Consider the following 26,998-nt stretch of genomic DNA (forward strand, 5'->3'; position numbering starts at 1 on the left):
CTTATCAGCACTGTTGCTCAATATGTTTGTTGAGGAGAAACATAAAGCGAAGTTGAGAGGGATTCTGGGCAGCACTGAGAGTGGAAGCAATTGAGCAGTGCCTTGGACACAGATCCCACCACCAACAGCCCATTGGGTTTTGGGAAGTGCTTCTGCCAGAGAGGAAACTTAGTTCAGAGGAAAGTAGAAGAGCAGAGACTGAGCGCCTTGCTGGAGCTGAAATTCTTCTCCTTAAAGGGAGGACAGCACAGTGAGAAGAGAGATGGAGGTGTGTTCTGTGCTTCTCTGCAAGGGCTGCACCCCCTGGCGTGGGATCCTGCTCACAGGTAAGTGTACTCACTCTCTGACTGTGGGGTGGAGGTGAACTCAGAGAAGAGCCGGAGTCTCCTAAAGAGGACAGGCGCCTAAGAGGGAATTTGAGGTTTCTGTTTGCAGTCATGGGGCAGAAAGTGCATTGAGGGACAGAAGCTGAGCTGCGTGAAGCTCTCAGTGGATAGGACGTGATGAGGGGAAGAGAAACGCCCCCAAAACTCAATATATTCACAGTCAATCCCGTTGGCTGCCATGTTCTGAAGCCTGATGTCCACAACCAGGACAGGGTGACTCCAGATAGACATCAATGGGTGGGCCAGTGGGATGGCTCAGTGTGTGGAGACATGACATTCTGATTTAATCCTCAGCTCCCACATGGTAGATGGAGAGAACAGACACCTGCAGGCTCTTCTCTGCCCTCCACACAGGTGTACTGACATACACTCACACATGGGCACATGGAGACATCTGCTTTCAGAAACACACACACACACACACACACACTATATATGAGTAAATCTAAGATAATTTAAATCACACCTGAATATAATTATTGTCATCAGCTCCAAACCTGGGAACTATGTAGATAATCCTGTGGGAACACTTCCTCCTCCCTCCCTCCTTCCCTTTCTTCCTTCTCTTTTTCCTTTATCCATTTGTGCCTAAATCTTTTCCAAGAACTTAACTTTCTGAAATGGTCACACTAATCTCGGTCCTCACAATGCCCTGGCTCTTGTGGACCTGATGTCAGTGTATCTGAAAGATGAAGTCATAAATTGACTGGAATTACAAAGGAAACAGAAAAAAGTCAGAAAGTGAGGACTCGCCAGAGGAGTTCAGAGAGGCATTGTTCCTCACACCAAGCACTCAATGTGAGGAGTGGTAAGGGAACACTGAGAGAGGAACCAGACACCTGAGCAGAGGATTCCCGAGGGAGTTAATGACACAGTCGGAGGCTCCGAGGGAATGGAAGTCATGTTGCTCGTGTCTGCTAAGGAGGGTGGACACACGGCTACCCCCACATCTGAGCTGAGTGATGATCAGATGTGCTAAATATCGATGATTTCTCTCTGTTCCCTTCCAGCCTCGCTTTTATCGTGCTGGTACCTTTCTACCACTGCCCGATTTGCCCTTGAATCTGTCCCACCTGAAGTCATCGAAGGAGAAAATGCCTTTTTCCTTGTCCACAATCTGCCAGAGAATCTTGCAGCTGTAGTCTGGTCCAAAAGGGTGAAAAGTATGAACCATGGAATTGTAACATACGCACTGAACAAAGATTTAAGTGTGCCGGGGCCTCTACACAGTGGCAGAGAGACAGTGTACCGCAATGGATCCCTGCTGCTCAGAAATGTCACCAGGAAGGATACAGGACTTTATACCATAGAGCTCTTAGACAGACTTGGAGATATTGTGTCAACAATAACCGCTTATCTTCGCGTGCACAGTGAGTGATTCTTTGTGAATTCTGGGTTCTGGGTGGGCTTCAATCCACTGGACAGACACAGTAGAGTGGCCTGGGTTTTCCTCCCCTCTGCACTGCATCCCCACATTGGGGTTTTAGTATTCAGTGCAGGACACACATGGTGTGTCTGAGAAGCATTTCACAAAGGTTGGATTTTGATCTCCTGATGGCAGGGAACAATGCTTTTTAGTAGTCCAAGTCCTGCACCTTTGGAACCAGCCAGTGCACTGTCATGAGAGATATGCTTAGTCTAGGTCCCCTGGACATCTTCTCCAGAGACTGAACATGGAGGGAGAGCTTAGCCAGACAGGTGCCCAGGCCATTACCTAAATGTTCTGATGGGCTTATGAGACTTCACAGGAAGGTCAGGGCAACCAAGGACAGGGAGAGAGCTCCTGACAAGTGTCCTCTGGGGTCCAGCTCAGGGGATTTTCTCCGGTAAGGAAATGGCTACAGGCTGTGCTGATCTGACAGCTTCCCAGACATGAACTGCAGTTGCTCTAGTGATCACCAGGGGTGCCATCAGGACACACAATAAACTAGTGGAAAAGAATTTGCCTTAATCAGGACATTATCTAGTAGCCTGATTCCATCCTCCTTTTTTCAGACCTGACAATTATGGACCCAGCATTTTTTTTTTTATTTTACAATACTATTCAGTTCTACATAATAGCCACAGATTCCCTTGTTCTCTCCCTTCCTGCCCCCCCCCTTTTCCCCCAGCCCACCCCCCATTCCCACCTCCTCCAGATCAAGGTCTCCCCTGAGGACTGGAATCGACCTGGTAGACTCAGTCCAGGCAGGTCCAGTCCCCTCCTCCCAGATTGAGCCAAGCATCCCTGCATAAGTCCCAGGTTTCAAACAGCTAACTCATGCAATGAGCCCAGGACCTGGTACCACTGCCTAGATGCCTCCCGAACAGATCAAGCCAATCGACTGTCTCATCTATTCAGAGGGCCTGATCCAGTTGGGGGCCCCTCAGTCTTTGGTTCATAGTTCATGGACCCAGCATTCTCAGACCTAACGGCTTTTTAATGTGTCTGCTACACTGCCACATGATCATGTTCCATTTTCCCCTTTATGTGTTTCCTCTGGGAAATATACAATATCCAAGGGTAACCAATTAGACCAAGGTCCAAGTTATCTCAGAAAGACCATGATGCACATGGGCAGACCCATTACTCAGCTCAGCAAACAGGAAGTGGGAGCATGGTCTTGAAATCTTGCCTGGGACAAAGGAGCTCACAGCCTTTGTCCAGGAATCAGATCACCTCCTCCCATACATCCTGACACATCCTGGGCCTTTGACCTAGGCCAGAACGTTGACTGGTGGCTCCATTGAGAACAGATTTGTTCTCTTCCCCACACATCACTCATCTGGTCCCTTTGATGCCTCACAGATATTTCTGTCACTTTCTGCTAAGAGCAAACTCCATGTTTGCTGAGGATTGAGAACACAGGGCAGACTGGGTGCCCAGCTGGGTTTCTGTGTCACACAGGTGTGCAGATTTTCCCTTTGGTGACTAGAGACCAAGGCTAAGACACAGCAGGGTGCAGCCCCAGGGTCAGATGTTATTCTCTCATGTCACAGGAAAGGTCATTACCCTTGTCTCTCAGTGTGTGTTCTGGGGACAGAAGCATAAGGAGAGAAGGGGAGAGGACACCAGGCAGCACCGAGGGTGGAGGGGGCAGAGCAGTGTTTGGAACGCAGCCCCGCCCACAGCCCCACCCACAGCCCGCCCATAGCCCCACCCACAGCCCCACCCACAGCCCCACCCACAGCCCCTGGCACTCTGGGAGGTGCTCCTTCCTGGGAAGAGGCTCAGCTCAGATGGGGGAAGGACAGCAGAGCTTGGGAGCTGTGCTGGAGCAGATGTGCCACAGAGGGAAGACAGATCAGCCTACAGACACCACAGACTCCATTTCCTTCTGCAAAGAATGTATCTCCTTTCATGGGCTCCTGTTCACAGGCGAGGAGACCAAGAGTTGACTGTGTGTGAGAGGAGAGGACTGACCTACTGTCTGGAGTCTCCTAAGAGGGACAAGGACGTGAGAAGAGTTTCAATGTTTGTAGGGGAGAAGACAGGGCAGTCCAGAGGCTCAGCAACATTAACATTAAACAATAAGGGAGAACAGTAAAAGGCAAGTGTGGGAGAGACATTGTTCTTACACCAAATTAATAGGCATGGCCCCAATATTCTGAAGAAGAATATTCTCAGCTTGATGTCATAAATAAAAAAATCAAACTGGTGTGGACCAGTGACATGGGCCAATGGATATAGGCCTTTGCTTCTTTTTCTGACAAGCTGATGCCCGTGAACCAAGTTGTCCTCGGACCTCCACTCAAGTGCTGTGTCCTGCACCCACCCACCCATGCTGAGACTGGTCCTGATACAAACTCACATGCAGACGTAATATGTGAACTAGTGTAAAAAAAAAAAAAAGGAAATGGATTGATTCAATACCGTATCCCCTAGCCTATGAATTATTCAATAAATCTATGGGCATACAGGGTTCTGGAACATTCATTCATTCATTCATTCTCTACAGATATCCAAGTTTTTTTCTAGGCAGTATTTTTTTTTAAAAAATAAGACAAATTAAGTTTCTTTTTGATGCCCCAGTCTTCATGGACTTGAAGGAGAAGTCAGGTGTTGATTGGAAGCCCAAGAGGAACAGAAAAACACTGACAACAAAGTCAGAGAGTGAAGATGTGGGGTGTGCAGGGGAAGAGGTCCGGCAGGCGTCACCCCAACACCAACACTGGAAATGTGAGCAGGGGTCGATGGCAGTGAGACAGGGCCACGTTGACAACTGAGGAGAGAGCACAACCGAGTGGAAATGACAAGTGTGGGCACTCTGAACATGGGGGTCATATGATGACCTTCACCAGGTGGGACAGGGAGACACTCCCACACTGAGGACGAGCAGTGGACACAGGTGCTCGGGACACAGGGGCCCATGTCAGTCAAAAGTTTCTATTTATATGGATCTTTCTCTTTCCTTCTAGTTTTCCTTTGGACTTGTGGGCACCATGCCACCTCTGTCCAGCCCAGTATTGAATCAGTGCCACCCAGCGTCGCTGAAGGAGGAAGTGTTCTTCTCCTCGTTCACAATCCACCACTGAATATTATAGCCTTTGTCTGGTTCAAATGGGTGAATTCGTTCAGGAAGCTTGAGCTTGTCAAATACCTAGTAGACAGGAAAGCAACTCTGTGGGGGTCTGCATACACTGGCAGAGAGATGCTGTACAGTGATGGATCCCTGCTGCTTCATGGTGTCACTCACAAAGACCCTGGAGTGTACACTGTACGATTTCTGAGAACAGACATGAGAAATGCAGAAGCAGAAGTACAACTCCAGGTATACGGTAAGTGATTCTCCATGACTGTTCAGTGCTGGGTGGGACTTAGACACATAGGACTGTCATGGTTGCCCTAGCCTCCCTTCCCTCTGCCCAGTGTCCACATGGGGAGGTTTGAGCACTTAGCACAGGACACACTGGTAGAGACAAATGACCATAGATCATCCTCCATCTTCTGACTCCACCTGCATCAAGGAAGACCTTGATGGAAAGTAACTCAGCCTAAGATGTCAGAGTCAGCCCACGCTCTTGGGGCTCTAGAGTAGAGAGCCCTGAATCCTTTCATCTTTCCAAGGCTGGACTAAAGTGACCCAGGGGAGCATTTTCTAGTGCTCTACTCTTACAAAGCTGATAGGGAACAATGGTTTTAGAAAATCCATGCCAAACTGGCGTATTTATTAGCTCCAAATTGAGAGTGTCATAAATGAAATCCAGTAACTGGCATAGAGCCAATGAAGGAGTGCTTTCTATTGGCTTGCTCTTCATACTTGCTCAACCAGCTCTCTCTTTTTTTTAAGATTATTTATTTTATTTTATTTTATTTATTTATTATGTATACAGTGTTCTGCCTGCATGTGTCCTTGCAGGCCAGAAGAGGGCACCAGATCTCCTTACAGGCGGTTGTGAGGCACCATGTGGTTGCTGGGAATTGAACTCAGGACCTCTGGAAGAGCAGTCAGTGCTCTTAACCACTGAGCCATCTCTCCAGCCCCTCAACCAGCTCTCTTACATCACCCAGGACTCCTGGCCTATGGCTTGAACTGCCTGCATTGGTCTGAATCCTTTTGCATCAATTACAAATTTAAAAATATTTACTAGAGCTTTGCCCACTGGCCAGTCTGGTGCTGGCGTTTTCAACTGAGGCCTTGTCTTGCAAAATGACTGTAGCTTCTGCCAAGTTGACATAAAGCCAGCCAGCCTAGAACCCAAGCCTTTTGAAGACCTGAGCCTGCCTTGAAAATGAGACTGCTCCCAGCTCCCACACAGCCCCAGACCTAAGGGCTACTTGACAGATTAGCAAGTACATCTATTAGGTGTGGTCAGGGGTTGAGTGTTACCTCAAAGAAACTGAGGAAAGAACCTAGACAGTGAAAGTTCCAGGCCTGTTGAGTTAGGGGAGGCATCATCTTAAAACCCAGTGTGCATGAGTGTGTGCAGTGTCTGACTGAGGGCAGCGAGGGAGCAGCCATGTAGACACCCAAGGGGACAGTTCCATGCAGTGGACATGGCACCTTCAGGGGCACTGTTGGAAAGGAGGAGGTCAGGTTTCTGCTCTTCAGTAAGTGGGGTAGACACACACACACACACACACACACACACACGCACACGCACACGCACACGCACACGCACACGCACACGCACACGCACACGCACACGCACGCACGCACGCATGCACACACACCTGCAACTCTAGGCTGAGTGACAAATCCATCTGCTCAGGATGGAGGTCACCATCTTTTCACCAAGCACAATGATCCCCATGTGATGACTTTTTTCTCTTTTTCCTTTCAGCTTCCCTTTCTGTGTTCTGTAACCCTTTTACTTCTTCCCAACTCACGATCCACCCGGAGCCTCTGTATCCTGCTAAAGGGGAACGTGTAGTTCTCCAAGTCCATAATTTCCCAGAAGATATGCTAGCCTTTACCTGGTACAAAGCAAATTATAGAACCCCATTCCTTAAAGTTGAAGACCATAGCATGGCCAGGACTTCCTTCTCCTGGGGAAAAGGGATGGTGTACTATAATGGAACCCTGATGCTCCGGGATGTCACTGAGAAAGATGCAGGAATGTACACACTGGAAGTTTTAAGGAAGCATTCCAAAATTGAAAAAGCATACGCGGAATTCTACATAAAGAGTAAGTGGCTCTCTATGGCTCCAAGCTGCTGGGTGTGGCCTATCCTACTTCATACACTAAAGCTGTCAGGACTGGGCTGTGCCTATTCTCTCCCCTACTACATTGTGTTCTTTACCAGGGTTTCAACACCTACTCCAGGACACACACAAGGTAGACAAACTAATAGATCAGAACCCCTCACCTGTTTTTCTTTACCTGCAGAGAGGAGGATCTGTGCTGGGTAAACTCAGCCCCAGGATGTCAGCTGGAGCCCAGATACTTGAATATGTCACCATACACATATCCCCAGAAGGACTCTGAGGGAGTTAGGCATTCCCTGGCTGATTAAACCATGGAGTCCTCACAGAGACCACCAGTGAGCACAGACTCCAAAACTTTGACCCTGTCTGGACTCAAAGTGAGACTGAGGAGCTTTTTTAAAAATTACATTTTTTATTCATTTTACATACCAATCACAGATCCCCCTATTTTCTCCTCCTGCCCCTCCAGCCATCCACTCAACCCATCCTCCATTCCCTCCTACAAGAAAGTAAGGCCTCCCGTGGGGAGTCAGCAGAGCCTGGTACATTCAGTTGAGGAAGGTCCAAGCCCCTCCCCCTGCCTTAAGGCTGTGCCAGGTGTCCCCCCATAGGGAGTGTGCTCCAAAAAGCCAGCTTGTGCACCAGGGATGTATCTTGATCCTAATGCCAGGGGACCCCTTAGGCAGATCAAGCTGCACAACTGTCTTGCTTATGCAGAGGGCCTTTACAAAAAGTCTGGGGAGCTTTTTGTAAAGGTTTGTTTAGGTTTCCTCTCAGAGCGACAGGGAACAAGGCTTTGCTGACTGTCCAAGTCATGGGACTGACTATCCCATAGAGTGTAGAACCAGCTGTGTACTGACTTAACAGCTGCAGTTAGGTAGGTCACCTGAGCATCTCCTTCTCCTGAAGCTCAGTGGACAGGTGTCTGGGCCATTAGCCTATTGTTCTGATGGACTTGAGACTTTACAGGAAGGTCAAGGCACCCAGGGAAGAAACAGAGGAGGCAGATACACCAGATTCCTCCTTCACTTCAGGGATCCAGCCTAGGGAATTCTCTTCTGCAGGTGAATAGTAACAGATGCTGCTGATGTGAGCAGCTCCCCATCCCAAGTTCAGACCATTGCTGATAACAAAGATTATCTTAAGGACTTGGCAAGGATCATGCACTGTGTGTCCTATTACAGGGAAACTGAGACACAGGGAACAGTGCCAGAATCAGGGTCACACAGTCCCTGGGTGGGAGATCCAAAGCACAAGGTCTGTCTATAGTCACAGCTCCCAATTCTCCCCCTGGAAGGTTTATAAAGTCTGAACTAAGGAGGGCCTGGTTGAGCTGTCTGGACTCCTGTCATTTGGTACCCTCCTCTCTTTCTTCAGAGAATATGACGCAACCCTTTGTGCAAATCACTGACACCACATTTGCAGGACATAGATCTGTCATCTTCACGTGCATCTCACCCGACACTGATATCTCTATCCGCTGGATCTTCAATAACCAGAATCTGCAGCTCACAGAGAGGATGACTCTGTCACCAACTAATTGTGGACTCAGAATAGATCCTGTGAGGGTCGAGGATGCTGGAGAGTATCAGTGTGAGGTCTCCAACCGATTGGGTTTGAAGACCAGTCTCCCAGTCTCCTGGCCACGATGAGTGAGTGACCTCTCCTCTCATCCTACAGCAGAGTGGTGTCATATTTTTATCAATGGTGTACAAAATGGAGAAAATTATGTGGTGAAAATGATCAGTGCTACTCAGGCACAGCCTGAATGGTGACTCATGGCTATAATCCCGGGATACAAGTATGTACAATGGAAGGCCAGGATTTAAAGTGAGGTTGTCTTACAAGGAAACTAAAGACATCAATATTATAAACAAAAATTATGGTGGTATTTTATTTGTACTGAAATGTGATTTTAATTGTATGTTAATAAATAAAGTTGCCCGGGGGTCAGAGCTATTAGAGCCATAGCAAGAGCATGGCGGTGGTGGCACACACCTTTAATCCCAGCACTTGGTAGGCAGAGCTAGGTAGATCTCTGTGTGTTCAAGGATACAGCCAACATTGGAGACACACACCTTTAATCTCAATACCATAGAAGACCTGGAGGGCTGTACATACAGGCAGTGACAAGGCAGTCATGTGTTTGGGTTTACAACCAATGAGAAGGCAGAACAGAAAGTCTATATAAAGACGAACAGACAGGAAGTAGCTCTCTTTCGGAGAGGTCTCTTGGTTGAAGAGGCTAGCTGCAGCAGGCAGTAAGGCTCTTAGCTCTGATCTCTTGGCTTTCTTCTTTGCATTGGTTCTGTGTTTCTTATTTAATAAGACGGTTGGCTACAGCTACAAAAAATTCAAAGGCCTTAAGAGATGAGGTTGTGGTTCAAATATATAGTGTTATTTCAGAATTCATGGGAACTAAATTTCAGGAGCCCTCAAACTTTTGGATGTTCTGAGACTGCTGTGAAAATGATGCATTGTTTGCTTAGAGAAAAACATCCTCTCATATGCTCAAATACATTCCTTGTTTAACTAATTCACCTAGGCCCAATGCTGCCTGCACACCCTCACCCATGTGAAGTGAGGAAGAGTAATAGGAGAAGAGTCTGCTCGTGTTTCACTGTGGACATAGCTGGTTTCTAAACAGCTTTGATCCACAGTTTGTTTAATGCACAGATGTAAGGTCCTTCACGTAAGGGCCGATCATACTGTTTTCATCCCGAGAGTGGCATTCACAGTGGGACCTTGCACACGAGTGTTTTCCTGTTAATATGTATTTCTTTCCTTTTTTTATTATCCTCTTATATATTACATCCTGACCACAGTTTCCCCTCCCCCACTCCTCCCTAAACTCCACTTCTCTTCTACCCCAGATCCACTCCTTTTCTGCTTCCCTTCAAAAATGATCAGGCCTCCCTGATATATCTACAGGACATGACATGGCAATTTATATTAGACTTGCCACAATCCCTCACATCAGAGCTGGGAGAGGAAACTCAGTAGGAAGAAAAGGGTCCAAAGGGCAGGCAAAAGAGTCAGAGATGTCCCCACTTCCACTGTTAGGAGTTCCAGGAAAATACCCATCTATATTACCATAACTTATATGCAGAGGCCCTAGCTTAAACTCATACAGGGTCCATGATTATCTCTTCAGTCTCTGAGGTCCTCTAAGCCCTGCCAAATTGATTCTGTGTTCCATGTTTTCATGGTGTCCATGTCCCCTCTGGTTTCCACCATCCTTCCTTCCCATATTCTGTGGGGTTCCCCTGGCACTGCCAAGTGTTTGGCTGTGTGTCTCTGTATCAGTTACTATATTCTGTAGGATGATGCCTCTCTAATGACTATTAGGCTGGGCACTGATCTACTAGTATAAGAGAATATCATTAGTAATAATTTCATTCCCATCAGTTGTGGGATGATGCCTCTCTGATGACTATTAGGCTGGGCACTGATCTACTAGTATAAGAGAATATCGTTAGTAATCATTTCATTGAAATGTTTTTCCAGTCATGTTTGGTTTGTTCCTGAATTTCTGGGCTATCCTGTCTCTGGTTCCTGGCCATCCAGGCAGTAACAGGTCTAGGCTCTTTCTCATGGCATGGGCTTTTATTTGGTGCAGTCATTGGTTGGCCACTCCCACAAGTTGTGTTCCACCATACCTCAGTATATGTTTCAGGAAGAACAGATTGTCGGTCGACTGTTGATGGCTAGATTGGTGTCCCACTGCTAGTAGTCTTCTGTGGTTGTAGAAAATGGCTGATTCAGGCTACCTATCCCTCACTACTAGAAGTGTTTACTAGGATCACTCTTGCAGATTCTGTCTAACTTTTCACTGTAGTAGGTTTCCACATTGCTCCCAAAATGCTCCGACCATTCCAGTTATTTCTCCAAGTATTCTCTCCTTCCATACCACCTTCCCCGACCTGTTTCCTCCTGTTCCCATCCCTACCTGCTCCCAGACAATCCACAAAATCTATTCTATTTTTTAAGACTTCCCAGCGAGATAAATGGGTCCCACTTGAGTCCTTCTTGTTACTTAGCTTCTCTATGCCTGTGACAAAACAGGACATCTAATTGTTTGTGCACAATATTAGTTTACAGTAGCAGAGCTCAGTAGGGTGTATTTGTTCACCAGTTCTAGAAACTTTTGTAGAATCTTTAGGAATTTCCAAAAATAAGGTTATGTCACCTTTATATATATTTTATAGCCAATTAATTGGCCAACATTTAGTTATTTGTGTTGCCTAATTGTTCTGTCTAGAACACCTAAGGGAATACTGAATAAAATGGCCACCACAGCATCCTTGTGTTGATCCTGGTCTTGGAGGGAAACTGTCAGTGTCCCCACTGAGTACCGAGTTGGCGGTGGTTTTCACATGAGCCCCTGCTGCACTGGCCTCTTTCTACCCCTAGTTTGTCTGTTTTCATCATTAAAAATTGTCCACTTTTGTCAAACATCTTTGTTGATTTAATCTTATGAGTTATTCATGGAATCAGTTTTGTGTCTCTTCATGCTTCCATCTCTGTGGGCTCTGGGCTTGTAAGTATTTGTCTGTCTCATGTAAGTCCCTCTACCATTACCCCTGTAGATGTAACCAACCATCTTATTAAATAAGAAACACAGAACCAATGTAAAAGAGAAAGCCGAGAGGTCAGAGCTCAGGGCTAAAATCTTTTTTTTTTTTTTCGAGACAGGGTTTCTCTGTGTAGCTTTGCGCCTTTTCCTGGAACTCACTCGGTAGCCCAGGCTGGCCTCGAACTCACAGAGATCCACCTGCCTCTGCCTCCTGAGTGCTGGGATTAAAGGCGTGCGCCACCACCGCCCGGCCCAGAGCTAAAATCTTACCCTTCCTCCTGTGAGCTCCTAGCTTCCCGAAAGAGACCTATTTCCTGTGTGTAAGTCTTTTCATAGTCTTTTGTTCTGCCTTCTCATTGGTTGTAAACCCAAACACACGACTGCCTCATCACTGTCTGTATGTACAGCCCCCCAGGTCTTAAAGGCATATGTCTCCAATGCTGGCTGTATTCCTGAACACACAGAGATCTACCTAGCTCTTCTACCAAGTGCTGGGATTAAAGGCGTGTGCCACCACGGCCACACTCTTGCTATGGCTCTAATAGCTCTGACCCCTGGGCAACTTTATTTATTAACATACAATCAAAATCACATTTCAGTACAATTATAATACCACCACATACCCCCATCATTATTGGGTAGTCATATAAATTTTAGTAATCTGAAAAATGGACAGCAAGTTCTTAAATTTCACTTTTAGTGATAATAATGTTAGTCTTTTAAACAAAGTTAATCTAACTAAAGGTTGTTACTGCTATTAATCACTTTGAAGAAAGAATTTTTTCCTATTATTGAAAATAGATTATTTTCTCATACAATATATACTGTTTATAGTTTCCCCTCTCTCTCAACACTTTCCCATTCCTTGCACATCCCATACCAAGGGGAGGCACTCCCTTTTTCTTTCTCTCATTAGAGAAGAATAGGCCTCTAAAAGATAGCAAGAAAACACGACAAAATAAAATATAATAAGATGATACAAAAAGCTATCATATTGATGTTGGACCCTGCAACCCAACAGGAGTAAAAGTGTCCCAAGAGCAGACACAAGAGTCAGAGACCCACTTGTTCTCAGAGTCAGGAGTCTCATAAAAATACCAAGGTAATAGCTATAATATATGTACAGAAGACCTGGTGCCAACTCCTGTTGTCCCTGTGCATGCTGATCTGATGCAGAAACTTCTTCTCTGAGGACTAGACTTTATGGTACTTGAAGATTGTATACAAGCTGGCAATAAAGGAAAACAATCAATTGTCCTACCCAGTTGTGATTCCTACAAATGACAACAATGGCCATCATAGAAAGATATCTCCAAATGCTCAAGACTGGCAGTTATCCCTGTGAGGTAAACAAAAACTGTCACATTCGACTTCAGGCTGCTCAAAAGGATGGAAATCACGGCTGGTACTGGAATGCAATCAACTGTACATGGATAGTGATGTTATGAATCCTAGAGGAGAACCTATAATGGTCACTTTCTTAAAGCAGTTTAATTTCTAGGTTCATTCTCAATACACATGCTTATTCTCACAGACAAGTGTAGCTCTAGCCCTACATAAAAGATGCTGTTTTTTGCACAGAGCAGCCACCAAAGAAATCCAAAACTAATGCAAATGCAGTGAACATTGGATGCCTGGTGGTATGTATACAAATGTCCCTCATGGAGTCACATGTTTGAATCCTTGGCCCTTAGGGAGTTGCACTACTAGGTATTGTGGCCTTGTTGGAGGAAGTTTGTGGTTGAGGAGGTGGGCATTGAAGTCTCATATGGTAAAGTTACTCCCAGTCTAGCACACAATCTCCTTCTGCTGCCTGATGATTAAGATGTGGAACTCTCAGCTCCTCCTCCAACACCATGCCTGCCTGCATGTTACCATGCTTTTTGCCATGACAATAATGGACTATGACTTTGAAGTTGTTAGCAAGCCCTGATTAAATGTTTTCCTTTAAAGAGTTGCCATGACCTTGGTGCCTCTTTACAGCATAAAACCCCAACTAAGATGCACATCATGCAGTGTCCAACCCTACCTGATCTATCTATAACACAACTGCCTTGTTTGAGGTTCAGAATCTCAGAAGAAGATTGGAAATACTTTAAGAGGCAGAAGACCAGGATGTCTATTGCGTCTTCTATGTATTATGGGGAATATACACCCAAGAAAAGTCAACCATATGATTGCGTAAATAGTCCTGGAAAATGGCAACACTAATTGACATGCCAGGATGCATGGGGAAATCTCAAGAGACTCCCCTCCTACATAAAGAGCTCCAGGTAATTAATAAATTCTGAGAGAGGGAGAGTCAGTGTTCTCCTGGATAAGTAATCTAATCCCACATGTTCAGTCATAAACACATATACACATGGGCAACACTAAATGGACCCATCAGATTATATTTATATATTTTTTGGTTCATACACAAATATATATGTAATAATAATAACAATTAAAGAAAAAGCCATGAAGTTGAGAGAGAGTTGAAATCCTAAGAGGAGGTAGAGTAGGAGAGGGTGGGGTGGAAATGATATAATGTAAACAATATGCATGTGGAAAATTTTAAAAAAGCTTTAAAAATAAGAGTTAAAATAAGAGAGGGCTAGGGAGAGTAAGAGAATGAGAAATAGCTACCAAGAGACTGATCATGGAGGGAAATTGAGGAGCCTTTTCTAAGAACACTCTCTATTTCTGGGCAATATCATTAAGCAGTCTTCTCCTGATCCCCAGAAGAAAAAAAAGGTCTGATCATTTACAACCTTTTGGTTGTAGTGAGAGTTCAATGTAGAGTAAGTGACTGGGAGCGTGGAGGAACCAGGTAGTGTTAACTGTGAGTAGCCTGGTCACAGCACAGACAGCTCCTACCTACACTCTGTCCTAGAAGGAGCTGCAGGAGATGTGGCCTGATTAAGGGTGTGGGAATCTGGCCTAACGCTGCAGAACTGTGTCCTGGCACAAAGGTGAGGTGACCATGCATTGACAGTGGATAAGAGGAACTTAGAGAATAGCTGGAGTTTCCTAAGATAAGAGCTTGAGAGGGGCCTCAGAGTTTGTGCTTGCAGAGCACAGAGAGAGGACAGAGTTCCGCTGCAGTTAGGCAGCGGAAGCTCTTGGTGAGCAGGAAATGTTAGGAGGAGGAAGAAATGTCAGATTGTTCCCTACTCAAACTTAATCAATGTGGTGATAAATTGTGCACCCCAATAAAGCTTGTCTGGGGATCAGAGGACAGAGCCAGCCACTAGATTAGACACAGAGGTCAGGCAGTGTTGGCATACACCTTTAATCCCAGGAAGTAATGTGGTAGGGCACAGGAAGGTATATATGCCGCGAGGAAACAGCAATTCTCTCTTTTTAGACTCTTTTTAGAGGGTTTCATAGAGGTAAGAACTAGTGGCTGGCTGGTCTGCTTCTCTGATCTTTCAACTTTCACCCCCAATATCTGGCTCCAGGTTTTCTATTAATAAGACTGTTTAGCAACGTGTTACAAATGTTGGCCATTATATTTTAATGATTGAAGTTTCGAACTATGACAGGATGAGTCTCCAAATGAAAATCCCTCCAGGTTGGGCCAAAGAGATGGCTCAGTGGGTAAAGGCACTTGCTGCTAAGGCTGACACGCTGAGTCAATCCCCATGTCCCACGTGTTTCAGGGACAGACTCAACTCCCTCATGTCTTCTAACTTCCATAACTGTACAGTAGGATTTTCCCAGACACGGAGGAAGAGAATGACAGAGGAGGGCTGGGGAGATGGCTCAGTGGTTAAGTACACCTGTTGCTCTTCCAGAGGACCTGAGTTCAGTTCCCAGCACCAATGTTTGGTACCTTCACAAGCAACCTTCTGTAACTCTAGCTCCAAAGAATTCCACAAAGTCCTCTGGCTTCAGAAGGGTCCTGCACAGAGGTTTGTACAGAACCATATGCATATATAAAATAAAATAGATATTATAAAAATAAAATGAGAAAGAGATGGCCCAAGGATTCTAGAGGCAGCAAAGGAGAAGGCATCCCTAATCTACAAAATGCTCTTAATTGTGAGCACACCTAAAAGCAGTTGGGTTGAACCATTCACAAACCTGAGAATACAATTACATACAGGGTGAATGACACGTTCAGGAGCACTAACTGATAGTGATCAATCATGTCACATTGCTTCTTTCCACCAAATTCTGTAGAACTACCCAGTCACTCACACTGAAGCTAAGGGATGATCACACCTGCTTAGAACATAGGCCCAGCATTCCATGAAATGCAAAGAGACCAAGAACACTGTCTTTTCTCTGTAGCCTCAATTTTTTTTATTTGTTTTCAAAAGAATTTTACAACATTCATTGATGTTCATGAGTGTTTTTTTTTACATGTGTGTCTGTGTACCACCTGCAATGCTTGCAGAGTCCACTTAGAGGCATTGGGTTCCCTAGAATTGTAGTTAATAGTTTCCGTCTTCCTTTTTAAAAATTTTATCCTGGCATGATCAACACCAGATGGCCTGGGAATTGAATCTGGGTCCTCTGGAACATCAGTCACTTCTCTTAACCTCTGAGCCATCTCTTTCCTCTTCAGATTGTAGTTAATTGTTATGGTGAGCTGCCCTGTATGTGTTGGGAATGGAACCCATGTTCTCTGAAAGAGCAGCCGGTGCTCTCAACTAAGAATCCTTCCTCCCTTCCTTTCTGGACCAGAGGACTCAAGCCACTGTGCCCAAGGCTGCTCTTCCTTTCTGCCTCAGTTTGCATTTGGGAGACTATCCGGAGCATTTGGAAGGACTACTGCCAGTTTCCATAGCTATGCACATCTGGAAATACCTTTGAACACAGTTGGTCTTCAGATCAAGATTTCATGTTTTGTCATCCTGGATTCATTAGGATTGAAGCTTTAAGAACAAAATTCATTGACTTCATATATAGAAAAAATTAACAACTGTTACTATTTATTTTCCATTAAACAGAATTGAAATTGAAAAAAAAATCCTTCCTCCCTATAGTTCCTAGCCTTACTTTGAACCTGCTTGTACCCTCTCCATACTGTTCAAATCACTATGGTATCACTGTTGCATGATGCAGCTGGAGGTGAGAATAGTCTATTAGTTCATTTTTCCTTTTTTGGTTTTTCAAGACAGGGTTTTTCTGTGTAGCTCTGGCTGTCCTGGACCTCATTCTATAGACCAGGCTGGCCTCAAATTCAGGGATCCATCTGCCTCTGCCTCCTGAGTGCTGGGATTAAAGGCAAGCATCACCACTGTCTGGCATTCTATTTGTTCTTTGTCTGCCAGGGAATAACAGTAAGAACAAAAAAGTAAAACTTTTTAATTTTTATCAGTACAAAGTTTTACTGATGAAAAGGGGTAAATGTGGTTGAAATGTATGGACATGTGCAGCTATAACAGCCGTCAATCAAGGATTACTGGGGCTTGCACACACAGTGGCAGACACAATGTGCACCAATGGATCTTTGCTCTTTCCTACAACATCCTGATGGACACATGATATATTTTTTTAAATTTTATTTCATTTTTAGCCCATGGTAGGGTTTAAGCAGTTAGTGCACACCCAGTGTAGACCAATTGCAATGTCAATCTTTTATCTGAATTCACCCTGCTGAGAACAGTGTATGTGGTGATGTAACTCAGCCAAAGAATCAGAACAAACCCAGATTTTGTGGATCTCACCATAAATGTAGCCAGATGAGGGAACAACCCACCACCAGGATGTCCTGGCTCAAGATCATTGTCCCAGAATCCTGACTCGATGTGAGCTGGAGGAGTGTGGGCAGACTTGGAATCTGACCTGTTAGAGCTAAGAGAGAATGATTTATTAGCTCTCTGAATCTCCTAGCTCATGGAACCAGCCAGTTTTGCCATGAGAGCCACAGTTAGGCTAGGTCACCTGGGCATGTTCTTCTGAGTCTCAGCATAGATATCACAGCTGCCCAGGTGCTGAGGCCCTAATCCAACATTTCTGATGGGTTTATGAGACTTCATAGGACTGTCAATGTCCCCAAGTGGACATAGTTCACTGGATAAAGGACATAGTTCCTCTTGATGACTGAATGCCCTCAGGGATTAAGTCTAGTGAACTTTCTCTGTAGGTAAATAGTGACAGACATAGATGATGTGAAGAGCTGTCTTGTCCCAATGTCAAGTCCTTGGTCATATTTAGCCTACCCTATTGCTATGACAACATTCATTTACCATATGTGATATCACTGGGATATCAAGATACAGAAAACATAGTCATCAAATTAGGCTCACACAAGTCATAGATGGAAGATGGGAAGCATAAGCAATCTGTCTACAGATATATATAGAGTGTCTCTACCCTGGAGGCCTTCTCTGATGTCTGTGGATCATGAGTAGCTGTTTCTTAGAGAATTTAATCTTTGTTAAAGCTTGAGGGGATGTCTGGCACAGGAAATGAAAAACAAATGGACAGTTAAGTCTGACTTTAGAACTAAGTCACCTGCCTCTGGAGAATTTCTGCAGAATTTCAGGTTTCTCCAGCCCACCTAGTGGACAAGCAATGATGTATTTTCTTGTATACTGCTATCTCTATACCTGGAGGATAAAAGATAGGGCTTAAATTTGTCCCCTCCAGTAGAAACCATATCTAGTACATGGACTTTCTGCTGAAGAAGTTAATTAATAAATCCATTTAAACATCAGCCTCTCATCTTACCCTATTGTGCTCTTTATAGAAATAACCCTTGCAGTGACTGGCCTTAGATCCTGGGTATTACTAACAATGGTCACATATGGAACAAGTTGGCATTCCAAATACCTAGCCAAGATCTACCAAACACAACTGTCCCTTTCAGCCAGAATCCTAGCAAGTTCTTACTCTCTACCTTCTACCAGTCAGATCTGCCTCAGAAAACACCCACCTGAAATGGCTGGAGTGATGGCTCAATGGTTAAGGCACTGATTCCTGTCATAGAGGACTGAAGTTCAGTTACCAGCACAGGCATGGCAGATCATAGCCATCTATAACTCCAGTATCCAGGGGATCCAATGTCCTTTTCTGGCTTCTGTAGGCAACAGATTTGCTTGAGGGCATAGAGATACATGCAGCCAAAAATGCCACACACATAAAGAAAAATAAAAGAAAGAAAACAACCACTGGTATTTCATGAAATATTTCTGCATGGTCCTGTGTGAGACAGGGCATTGCTGGTTAGGGACAAAGCAACAGTTCTGTTTGAAGCTTCTATATCTCCCATGCTGTAAGTACACCTGCTTACTTACTGTGCTGAGGTGTAGTGGTTTGACTACCTATGGCCCACATAGACTCATGTGTTTGAATGCTTGGATAATAGGATGTAGTGATATTAGGTCTTGATTTAGCTTTTATATATGGTACCTATCCAGAAAATTGTCCATTTCTTTTAAATTTTCAAGTTTTGTAGAGTAGAGGTTTTTGAAGTATGACCTGATGATTCTTTGGATTTCCTCATTGTCTGTTGTTGTTATGTCTCCCTTTTCATTTCTGATTTTGTTAATTTGGATGCTCTCTCTCTGTCTCTGCTTTTTGGTTAGTTTGGATAAGGGTTTGTGTATCTTGTTGATTTTATCAAAGAACCAACTTTTTGTTTCACCGATTCTTTCTATTGTTCTCCTTGTTTCTATTTTATTGATTTCAGCTCTCAGTTTGATTTTTTCCTGTCATCTACTCCTCCTGGGGTGTTTCCTTCTTTTTGTTCTGGGCTTTTATGTGTGCTGTTATGTTGCTAGTGTGAGATTTCTCCAACTTCTTTATGTAGGTATTTAGTGGTTTAAACTTTCCTCTTAGCACTGCTTTCAAAGTGCCCCATGAGTTTGGGTGTATATTTGCATACAAATGGATGGAATTAGAAAAAAATCATCCTGAGTGAGGTAACCCAGACTCAGAAAGACAAACATGGTATGTACTCACTCATAAGTGAATATTAGCTGTAAGGCACAGTATAACCAGACTACAACCAACAGCTCCAGAGAAGCTAGGTAACAAGGAGGACCATAAGAAAGACACATGGATCACCCTGGGAAGGGGAAATAGATGAGATCTCCTGGGTAAACTGGGGGCAAGGGGATGGTAGAGGGAATGGGATGGTTGAGTTGAGGGGTGGAGGAACAGAGTGGGAGAGCAAGAAAAGAGATAATCTTGATAGAGGGAGACATTATGGGATTAGAGAGAAAGCTGGTGCTAGGAAAATTCCCAGGAATTGACAGATGACTCCAGCTAAGACTCCTAGCAATAGTGTAGAGGGTGCCTGATCTGGCCTTTCCTTGTAATCAGATTGGTGAATACCCTGTCAACATAGAGCCTTCAATTAGTAACTGCTGGAAGCACCAGGCTGAGCTCTGGGGGCAGTCCAGTCAAAGAGAGGGAGGAGGGATTATATGAGCAAGGAGGGTCAAGATCATGATGAGGAAATCTACAGAGACCACTGAACCAAGCTCATGAGAACTGGAGCCTGAACGGGACCACACTAGGATCTCTTCATTTGGGAGACAAGTTGTGTAGCTTGGTCTGTTTTAGGGGCCCCTGGCAATGGGACCAGGATTTACCCCTAGTGCATGAACTGGCTTTTTGGATCCCATTTCCTATGGTGGGATGCCTTGCTTGGCCTTGATGCAGGGGGAGGGGTTTGGTGCTTCCTCAACTTAATGTGCCAGGCTTTGTTGACTCCCTGTGGGGCCCTTATCGTTTTGAAGGAATGGATGGGGGTGGCTTGAGGGTAGGTGGGGGGAGTGTGAGGAGGGGTGGAAGAGTGATCTGTGGTTGGTATGTATAATGAATTAAAAAATTTAAAAAAGTAAGAACTATTTAGTAATAAGCCTGAGCTATTGGCTGAGAATTTATAATTAATATAAGCCTCAGTGTGTTTATATGATATCAGCTGTCAGACAGGAAAAATAGGCCTATAACTGGCCTTTTTAAGAATGAGGCTGTAAAGTGTACAAAAGATTATTAGATAGATAATTAACATATCTAGCTGTATGTACCTCTTGAGATAAAGCTAGCACATTAGTAGTAGCAGAGGCCATGAGTGTAACAATAGCAGTAAGATATAATAGAATCAATCCCCCAGTCTGCAGCAGATAGGGCATCTTTGCCCAAATTTAAAAAATTTAAAGTATATAAAGTAGAAGAAAAAATATTGTGAGGAGTAGCTGTAGAAACCTACTTCCCCTCCTTTATTTTTTTAATAACATTTTAGTTGTCAATTATTTCTTTCCAGAAAAGATTAAGGAGGATAATATGGAATGCCAGTGAGTTGATGCTAAACCTGAGAATTGCAAGAGAAAGTCAAGTTCCATTAGCTTTGAGATAAATTTGAAACAAGCTTTAATTAAATACAGGCCAAGTGATGGGCCTGGTACATAGTGTGGGTTCCAGGAAATGGTGATGAGTCACGTTTTGCAGAGGCTTAAAAAGGCAAAACCACAGGCCACTGTGTTCCCCAAGATCCTGCAAGGGGCAAGCATATATCCTGACATACTTGCTTCCTGTATACCTCCCACCGACATGTCATCAAGCAAATCAGGTGCCATTGAGTCAAACAAACTTGTTCAGGGGAGTGAAAACATGTGGTTTGTTATCTCCCATAAACAGTAGCCTCAAGCAGTCCTGGAAGCTATCTGTCCTTGGGCAAGTGGAGCTTATAGGTCAACTTTGACCCTTATGTTCCCCTGTTGAATTGTATCCTGAGTCAGATCCTGGACTCTGTGACAGGTACCTGTGTATATTGGGACCTAATAACCTAGGGCTAATGCCTAGGGGTATCCAGACAGGAATCATCATCTAGTTAATGCATTAATGATGCAGTAGCCCAAGGTAAACTAGCAGAAATAGAAGGGTGAAAGGACCCACAATGACTGTCATTAGAGTTAATATCTAGGAGGAGCCTGGACTTGAAGTGGGCATCAGTCATTTATTTCATCTGTTACATAGAGCGGTTGCCCAGGCTACCAGACCCAGCTCTCCCAAGGCCCCCAGTAGTCAAAAGACCCACAGACATCAACAAAGATCCTGGCTAAGGTAGGCCTAATGAAGGGCCTTAAGTGATGGACTCAAGGATCTTCTCCCAGAGTTTGAAGAAGACACTACAACCAGCTAAGGATCTAATCTGAAGGATTAGGAAATGAATCTATACACACCATGCTCTTTCAGCCTATCTCTTTATTGTTGTAAGTAAACTTCTCTAAATCTACAGATTCTTTTCAACTCTCATTCTCAGCTCCACTCTTGCCTGACTATCCATACATTTCTCACAGGAGACTCCTTGAAATCCTGAGAAAAGTTTCAAAACCCTCAAGGTCATAGCATATTCCTAGACTAGATGATAAGGAGCAGAGCCATTACTGTGGTAATAAAAGGTTCCAAGGTCTCACGACCAGAAGGAGGGGATGCAGTGCCCAGTGCGATATACTCGGAGACATAGCTTTTTATCAGCATGCTTGGCAAGCGAAAAATTGGCAGGCTTTTTTTAGGGTGTTTTATGTTGGTAACCTTGGTAGACACCTGTGACTCTGATTTTGTGCATAACTGTAAAGTTTTAAACATATGATCTATTTACAAAGGCCTTTAGCCTAGTTTGACTTGCTCTGAGGTAAAAAATGAGCTAAGTGTGTGCAGTTTGTGTTAGACTGAGGAGAGATTATTATTTTCTGTGTTAGTCTGAGCAAAAGGAACAAAGCAGGCTTTAAGTGTCTGCAGTCTCATGGGACAATGGATCTGGCTATGAAGCATCTCTTAGTATATTTGCTATATATCAAAATTATACAGCTAAATGAAAAGTCATTTTCCTCAACACCCATGGATATATGTGCCCATAAGACTGAGATGTAATTGTGAGATTACATACACATATTACATGAAGATGCATGGTAATGGGGAGATATCATAGCTGTAATTGCATAAGAAATCTACAACAGGAAACAGCCAATTCATTCAGAACGAAATAACCCCAACACACCTTCTGTGATGGTTCAGTACTCTATGAGAATCCTTGGTTTTGATAGGTTGACCTTTTGAACACTAGTTGTCACCTGCTGTATACTCCCATGCCTTTAGCTACCAGCAGGGCCACGGATATAGACACAGTCCCCAGCTGCAGCTTGGGCCCAGATGTCGCCATGACCCTGAGTGGCAGCACAGGTCACTAAGATCAGTATGGTCCCAGTGACAATGTGGCCCCGAGACACCAACATGGCCTCACGTGGTGGCCCAGACACCAGCCATCTGCATGTCCTTTGGTGGTAACACATGCCATGGATATCATCACAGACACCATTGAGGTGGGATCAAGGACCCAGACATGTCCCTCTGTGTTAACACAGGCCCAGACATCATATGAGCCCAGGTGGCAGCATAGACCACCCACATCAGCCTGTTCCTCACCACCTTTGCGTTTTCAGTTCCCCTTCTCTCCACAATGCATGATATACTCTGCTCCTCCTCCTCTCCCATTTCTCTACCACACACCTGTTCACTGTAGTGGCACTTGCGACTAGTTTAAATATGCATGTATTTAAAGTACAACTTCCACTTTGCTTTTCTGTTATGTTTTTTTCTTCTTCTAGCCTTATGAAGCCACCTCTTTACATAGGCTTTGGTGGAGGTCATGGTGCAGCATCAGCAGGTCTAAACAGTGGTGGGCATGTTCGGTCTTTCTAGGCTTCAGGAGATTGATTCCTGAATACCTTGCTATGAATGGCACAGTCCACGCAGTAATACAGCTTGACATGGAGTTTGGGAAGCACATAAGTGTACCTGACAGCATCAGACTCTATAATGTTCTGAGTGATGAACTTCTTAGTGGCCTTGTCGTTGGGCCCACACCAGGCACACCTTGTGCATTGATTTGGATGCACACAGTCATGGCTGTTTTCAGCACTAATGTTTCTTCTTTTTTGTCGTCTTGGAGCCTAGACCTGAAAGAGCTCCATTAAACATGTTTAAATGCCATCTTCAGAAGTTCTTTAACAAGTTAGAGGATGGTTATTTATTAACTGTCTGAGCTGGAACAAACCTTGCTTGTTTTTAGCTACTTGTTTTAGGCTTAACCTTGAAAACATATACAGGAAGCTAAATAAGGCTTAATTCTGTAATGTACTTAACAGGACTACAAGTATGGTTCAGAACATATTAAAATTTTGATTATTTATGAGGTGACCATTAAATTTTGTGACTTAATCTTCTTTAATAGGTTATAATAATTTATTAGTATTTTATTAATTAAATGTAATTATTTATTTTACATCCTGACCTTATTTTCCCTCTTCCTCTCATCTGACCCTCCACCTTCTTTCTGCCCCCCCAATCCAGTCCTCCTCCTTTTCTGTTCAGAAAAGGACAGGCCTCACATGGATTTCAAAGAAGAATGGTATATGAGTTTGCAATAGGACTGAGCACCTTGCTCTTTATTAAGGCTGGGAAAGGCAATCCAGTATGAGGACTAGATTGCCAAAACCCAGCTAAAGCATTAGGGATAAGCCCCTGCTCCCACTGTTAGGAGTCTCATGAGTAGGCCAAGCTATACAACTCATAAATATGTATATGTATATCTTTCTTCTGGCATGATACAGGGAGTTTGCACTTTCTTTTTAACAACATGCTTGAGTTTAAAGAAGGAGAGAAACATTCTCCAACTCCAAAGCCAGCTTTAAATTGTATTTGAACTGGGACTACTAGAAGACAAATAGTGTTAAATTTCTTTAGAGAAGAGCAGAAACAAACATTTAGGAAGACTTATAAAATTTTATAGATGATATACCAATAGGCCATTTCACTCTGTTTCCTGGGATAGATGATTTGTCCTTCTTCTTCAGTTGTCTCATTTGTCCTGTGTTCTTCAGATTCCCTAACCTTCATTCTCCTAAAAGACAAAAACAAAAACCTTTCCCCAAGACTAATTTTGGGGATGTTCCTTTGGCAAGTTATATCTGATTAAATGAAAAGGCATGTAGTAATGGTACAAGTTTAAATTGGATGTTCATGCTGGTTAATGAACTATCACCTCCTCTAATTAAGAGGTTTCTCTTGTTCAAATCGAACCTTTATCAATTTTGATGGTATCCACAGCTTATCTTCTCCTGTAGGAACAAAAGCAAAACCTCGTCCCCAACGTAACACATATCCTGGTTTCCATTCAGAGGTCAGCATATCCTTGAAGTATATAGGCTGATTTAATTCTGTAGTTTTTTCTATTATCCAATTTCTCTTTGCAGCTGATGTTTTTTTCTCATTAGCATTGAGAAAATTCAAAGTTAATAGAACATTATGCAGTCTATTTATGTTTTTGTTACCCCTTTCTGTTTATTTAGCATATCCTTTAGAGTTCTATTTGATCTTTCTATAACTGCTTGACCTGTAGGATTATGTGGTATACCTGTAATATGCTTTATTTTGTAATAAGCAAAAAACTGTTTCATTTTAACAGAGACATATGCTGGAGCATTGTCAGTTTTGATTTGTGCAGGTATACCCAGGATGGCCATAACTTCTAGCAAATGTGATTATAGAATCAGCTTTTTCAGAACTCAAAGCAGTTGCCCATTGAAATCCTGAATAAGTATCAATGGTGTGGTGTACATATTTCAATTTTCCAAATTCTTCAAAGTGAAACACGTCCATCTGCCAGATTTCATTCCTCTGAGTAACCCTTTGGGTTACATCCTGCTGGTAATGGCGTTTGATTGTAGAAGGAACAAGTAGGACATTTCTTTACTGTTTCCTTGGCTTGTTGCCAGGTTATGGAAAAATCCTTTTTTAAACCTTTACTATTGACATAATGTGTGTTTTTTTTTATGAAATTCTGAGGCCTCCAGTACATTTCCTATCAATAATTTATCAATCTCATCATTGCCTTGTGCTAGAGGGCCTGGCAGACCTGTATGGCTTCAGATGTGAGTTATATATAAGGGGTGATTCATGTTCATGATTATATCCTGTGACTGAATACTTAATGAAGTTAATTCTGACTCATCAGGGATAAATTCTGCAGTCTCAATATGTAATACCACTCTTTCAGCATGCTGAGAGTCAGTAACTATGTTGAGAGGTTCTGAAAAATCCATTAATACCAACAGAATAGCATATAATTCCAATTTTTGAAGTAAATTATAAGGACTTTGAACCACTTTCCTTAAGTTTTCTGAATTGTAACCTGCTTTTCCTTGTTTGTTTGCATCTGTATAAAATGTACGAGTTCTAGATATGGGTGTTTCCTGTACAATGCGAGGCAAAATTCAATCAGCTCTCTTTGTAAGTTCAATTCTATCGCTTTTGGGATATTTGCTGTTAATCTCTCCCAAAAAATTACTGCAAGCTCTTTGTCAAGGTTCACTTTCTGCCTATAATTTGTCAATGTCCTCCTTAGTTAAAGGTATGACAATTTCTGCTGGGTCTATTCCTGATAATTGACAAACACTCAATTTTCCTTTTAAAATCAAGTCAGAGATTTTTTTCCACATATGTTTTTAATTTTTTACTCTGTTTATTTGGTAGAAGTATCCATTCAAATATAATATCTTACCTCTGCATTAAAATTGCTGTAGGAAAATGTGTAGAGGATAAAATAACCAAAATGCAATCCAGCTTTGGATCAACATGATCCATGTGTCCTCCCTGTACTCTCTTCTCTACCAAGGCCAATTCTTTCTCAGCTTCAGGTGATAATTCTCTTGGACTATTTAAGTCATTGTCACCTTCTAAGGTTTTGAACAAATTACTCAGTTCATTATTTTTTACCCTAGCAATAGTTCATAGATGAGAAATGTCTCCAAATAATTTTTGAAAGTCATGAAGAGTCCTTAATCCATCTCTCCTAATTTGTACCTTTTGGGGTCTAATTTTTGGTACACCTACTTTATATCATAAATAATTAATAGAATCTCCTCTTTGTATCTTTTCAGGAGCAATTTGCAATCCTCCAAGGCAAAATTTTCTTTACTTCTTCAAACATTCTTTCTAAAGTATCTGCATTTGAGTCAGCTAGTAAAATATCATCCATATAATGATAAATTATAGATTTAGGAAATTTTTTACGTATCACTTCCAATGGCTGTTGTACAAAATATTGGTACAGAGTTGGTCTATTCAACCTTCCCCATGGGATAACCCTCCATTGATATCTCTTAACTGGCTGAGAATTATTATAAGTAGGCACTGTGAAAACAAATATTTGTCTGTCTTTTTCTTGTGAGGGTTTTGAAAAGAAACAGTTTCATATTGTAGAGAGCCCATTGGCTGAATTACTTTGTTCATTGCTCTAAGGTCTGTTACCATTCTCCATTTACCAGATTTCTTTTTAATAACAAATAAGGAGAATTCCAAGGGCTGGTTGATTCTTCAATATGCTGAGCATTTAACTGCTCTTCTACCAGCTCTTCTAAAGCCTGGAGTTTCTCTGTTGTTAAAGGCCATTGCTGAACCCA

At 43.2% G+C, this 26,998-nt stretch overlaps 1 protein-coding gene across 1 annotated transcript; it reads left to right on the plus strand.

Moving 5' to 3' along the window:
* Positions 1 to 262: 262 nt before the first annotated feature.
* Positions 263 to 8,667, plus strand: LOC114682318 (pregnancy-specific glycoprotein 22-like). The gene is made up of 5 exons (XM_028856156.1): positions 263 to 326; positions 1,397 to 1,756; positions 4,785 to 5,144; positions 6,651 to 6,995; positions 8,393 to 8,667. Exons 1-5 carry the CDS (start codon positions 263 to 265, stop codon positions 8,665 to 8,667), a joined length of 1,404 nt encoding a protein of 467 aa, XP_028711989.1.
* The last annotated feature ends 18,331 nt before the right edge of the window (positions 8,668 to 26,998 follow it).

The sequence above is a fragment of the Peromyscus leucopus genome, chromosome 1 (assembly GCF_004664715.2).
Source record: "Peromyscus leucopus breed LL Stock chromosome 1, UCI_PerLeu_2.1, whole genome shotgun sequence".
NCBI classification, from domain to species: domain Eukaryota; kingdom Metazoa; phylum Chordata; class Mammalia; order Rodentia; family Cricetidae; genus Peromyscus; species Peromyscus leucopus.

Coding starts and splice junctions, on each gene's coding strand:
- LOC114682318 (XM_028856156.1), top strand. CDS start 263: ATGGAGGTGTGTTCTGTGCTTCTCTGCAAGGGCTGCACCCCCTGGCGT. Junction 327..1,396: donor GCGTGGGATCCTGCTCACAG/GTAAGTGTACTC, acceptor GTTCCCTTCCAG/CCTCGCTTTTATCGTGCTGG. Junction 5,145..6,650: donor AGTACAACTCCAGGTATACG/GTAAGTGATTCT, acceptor TTTTCCTTTCAG/CTTCCCTTTCTGTGTTCTGT.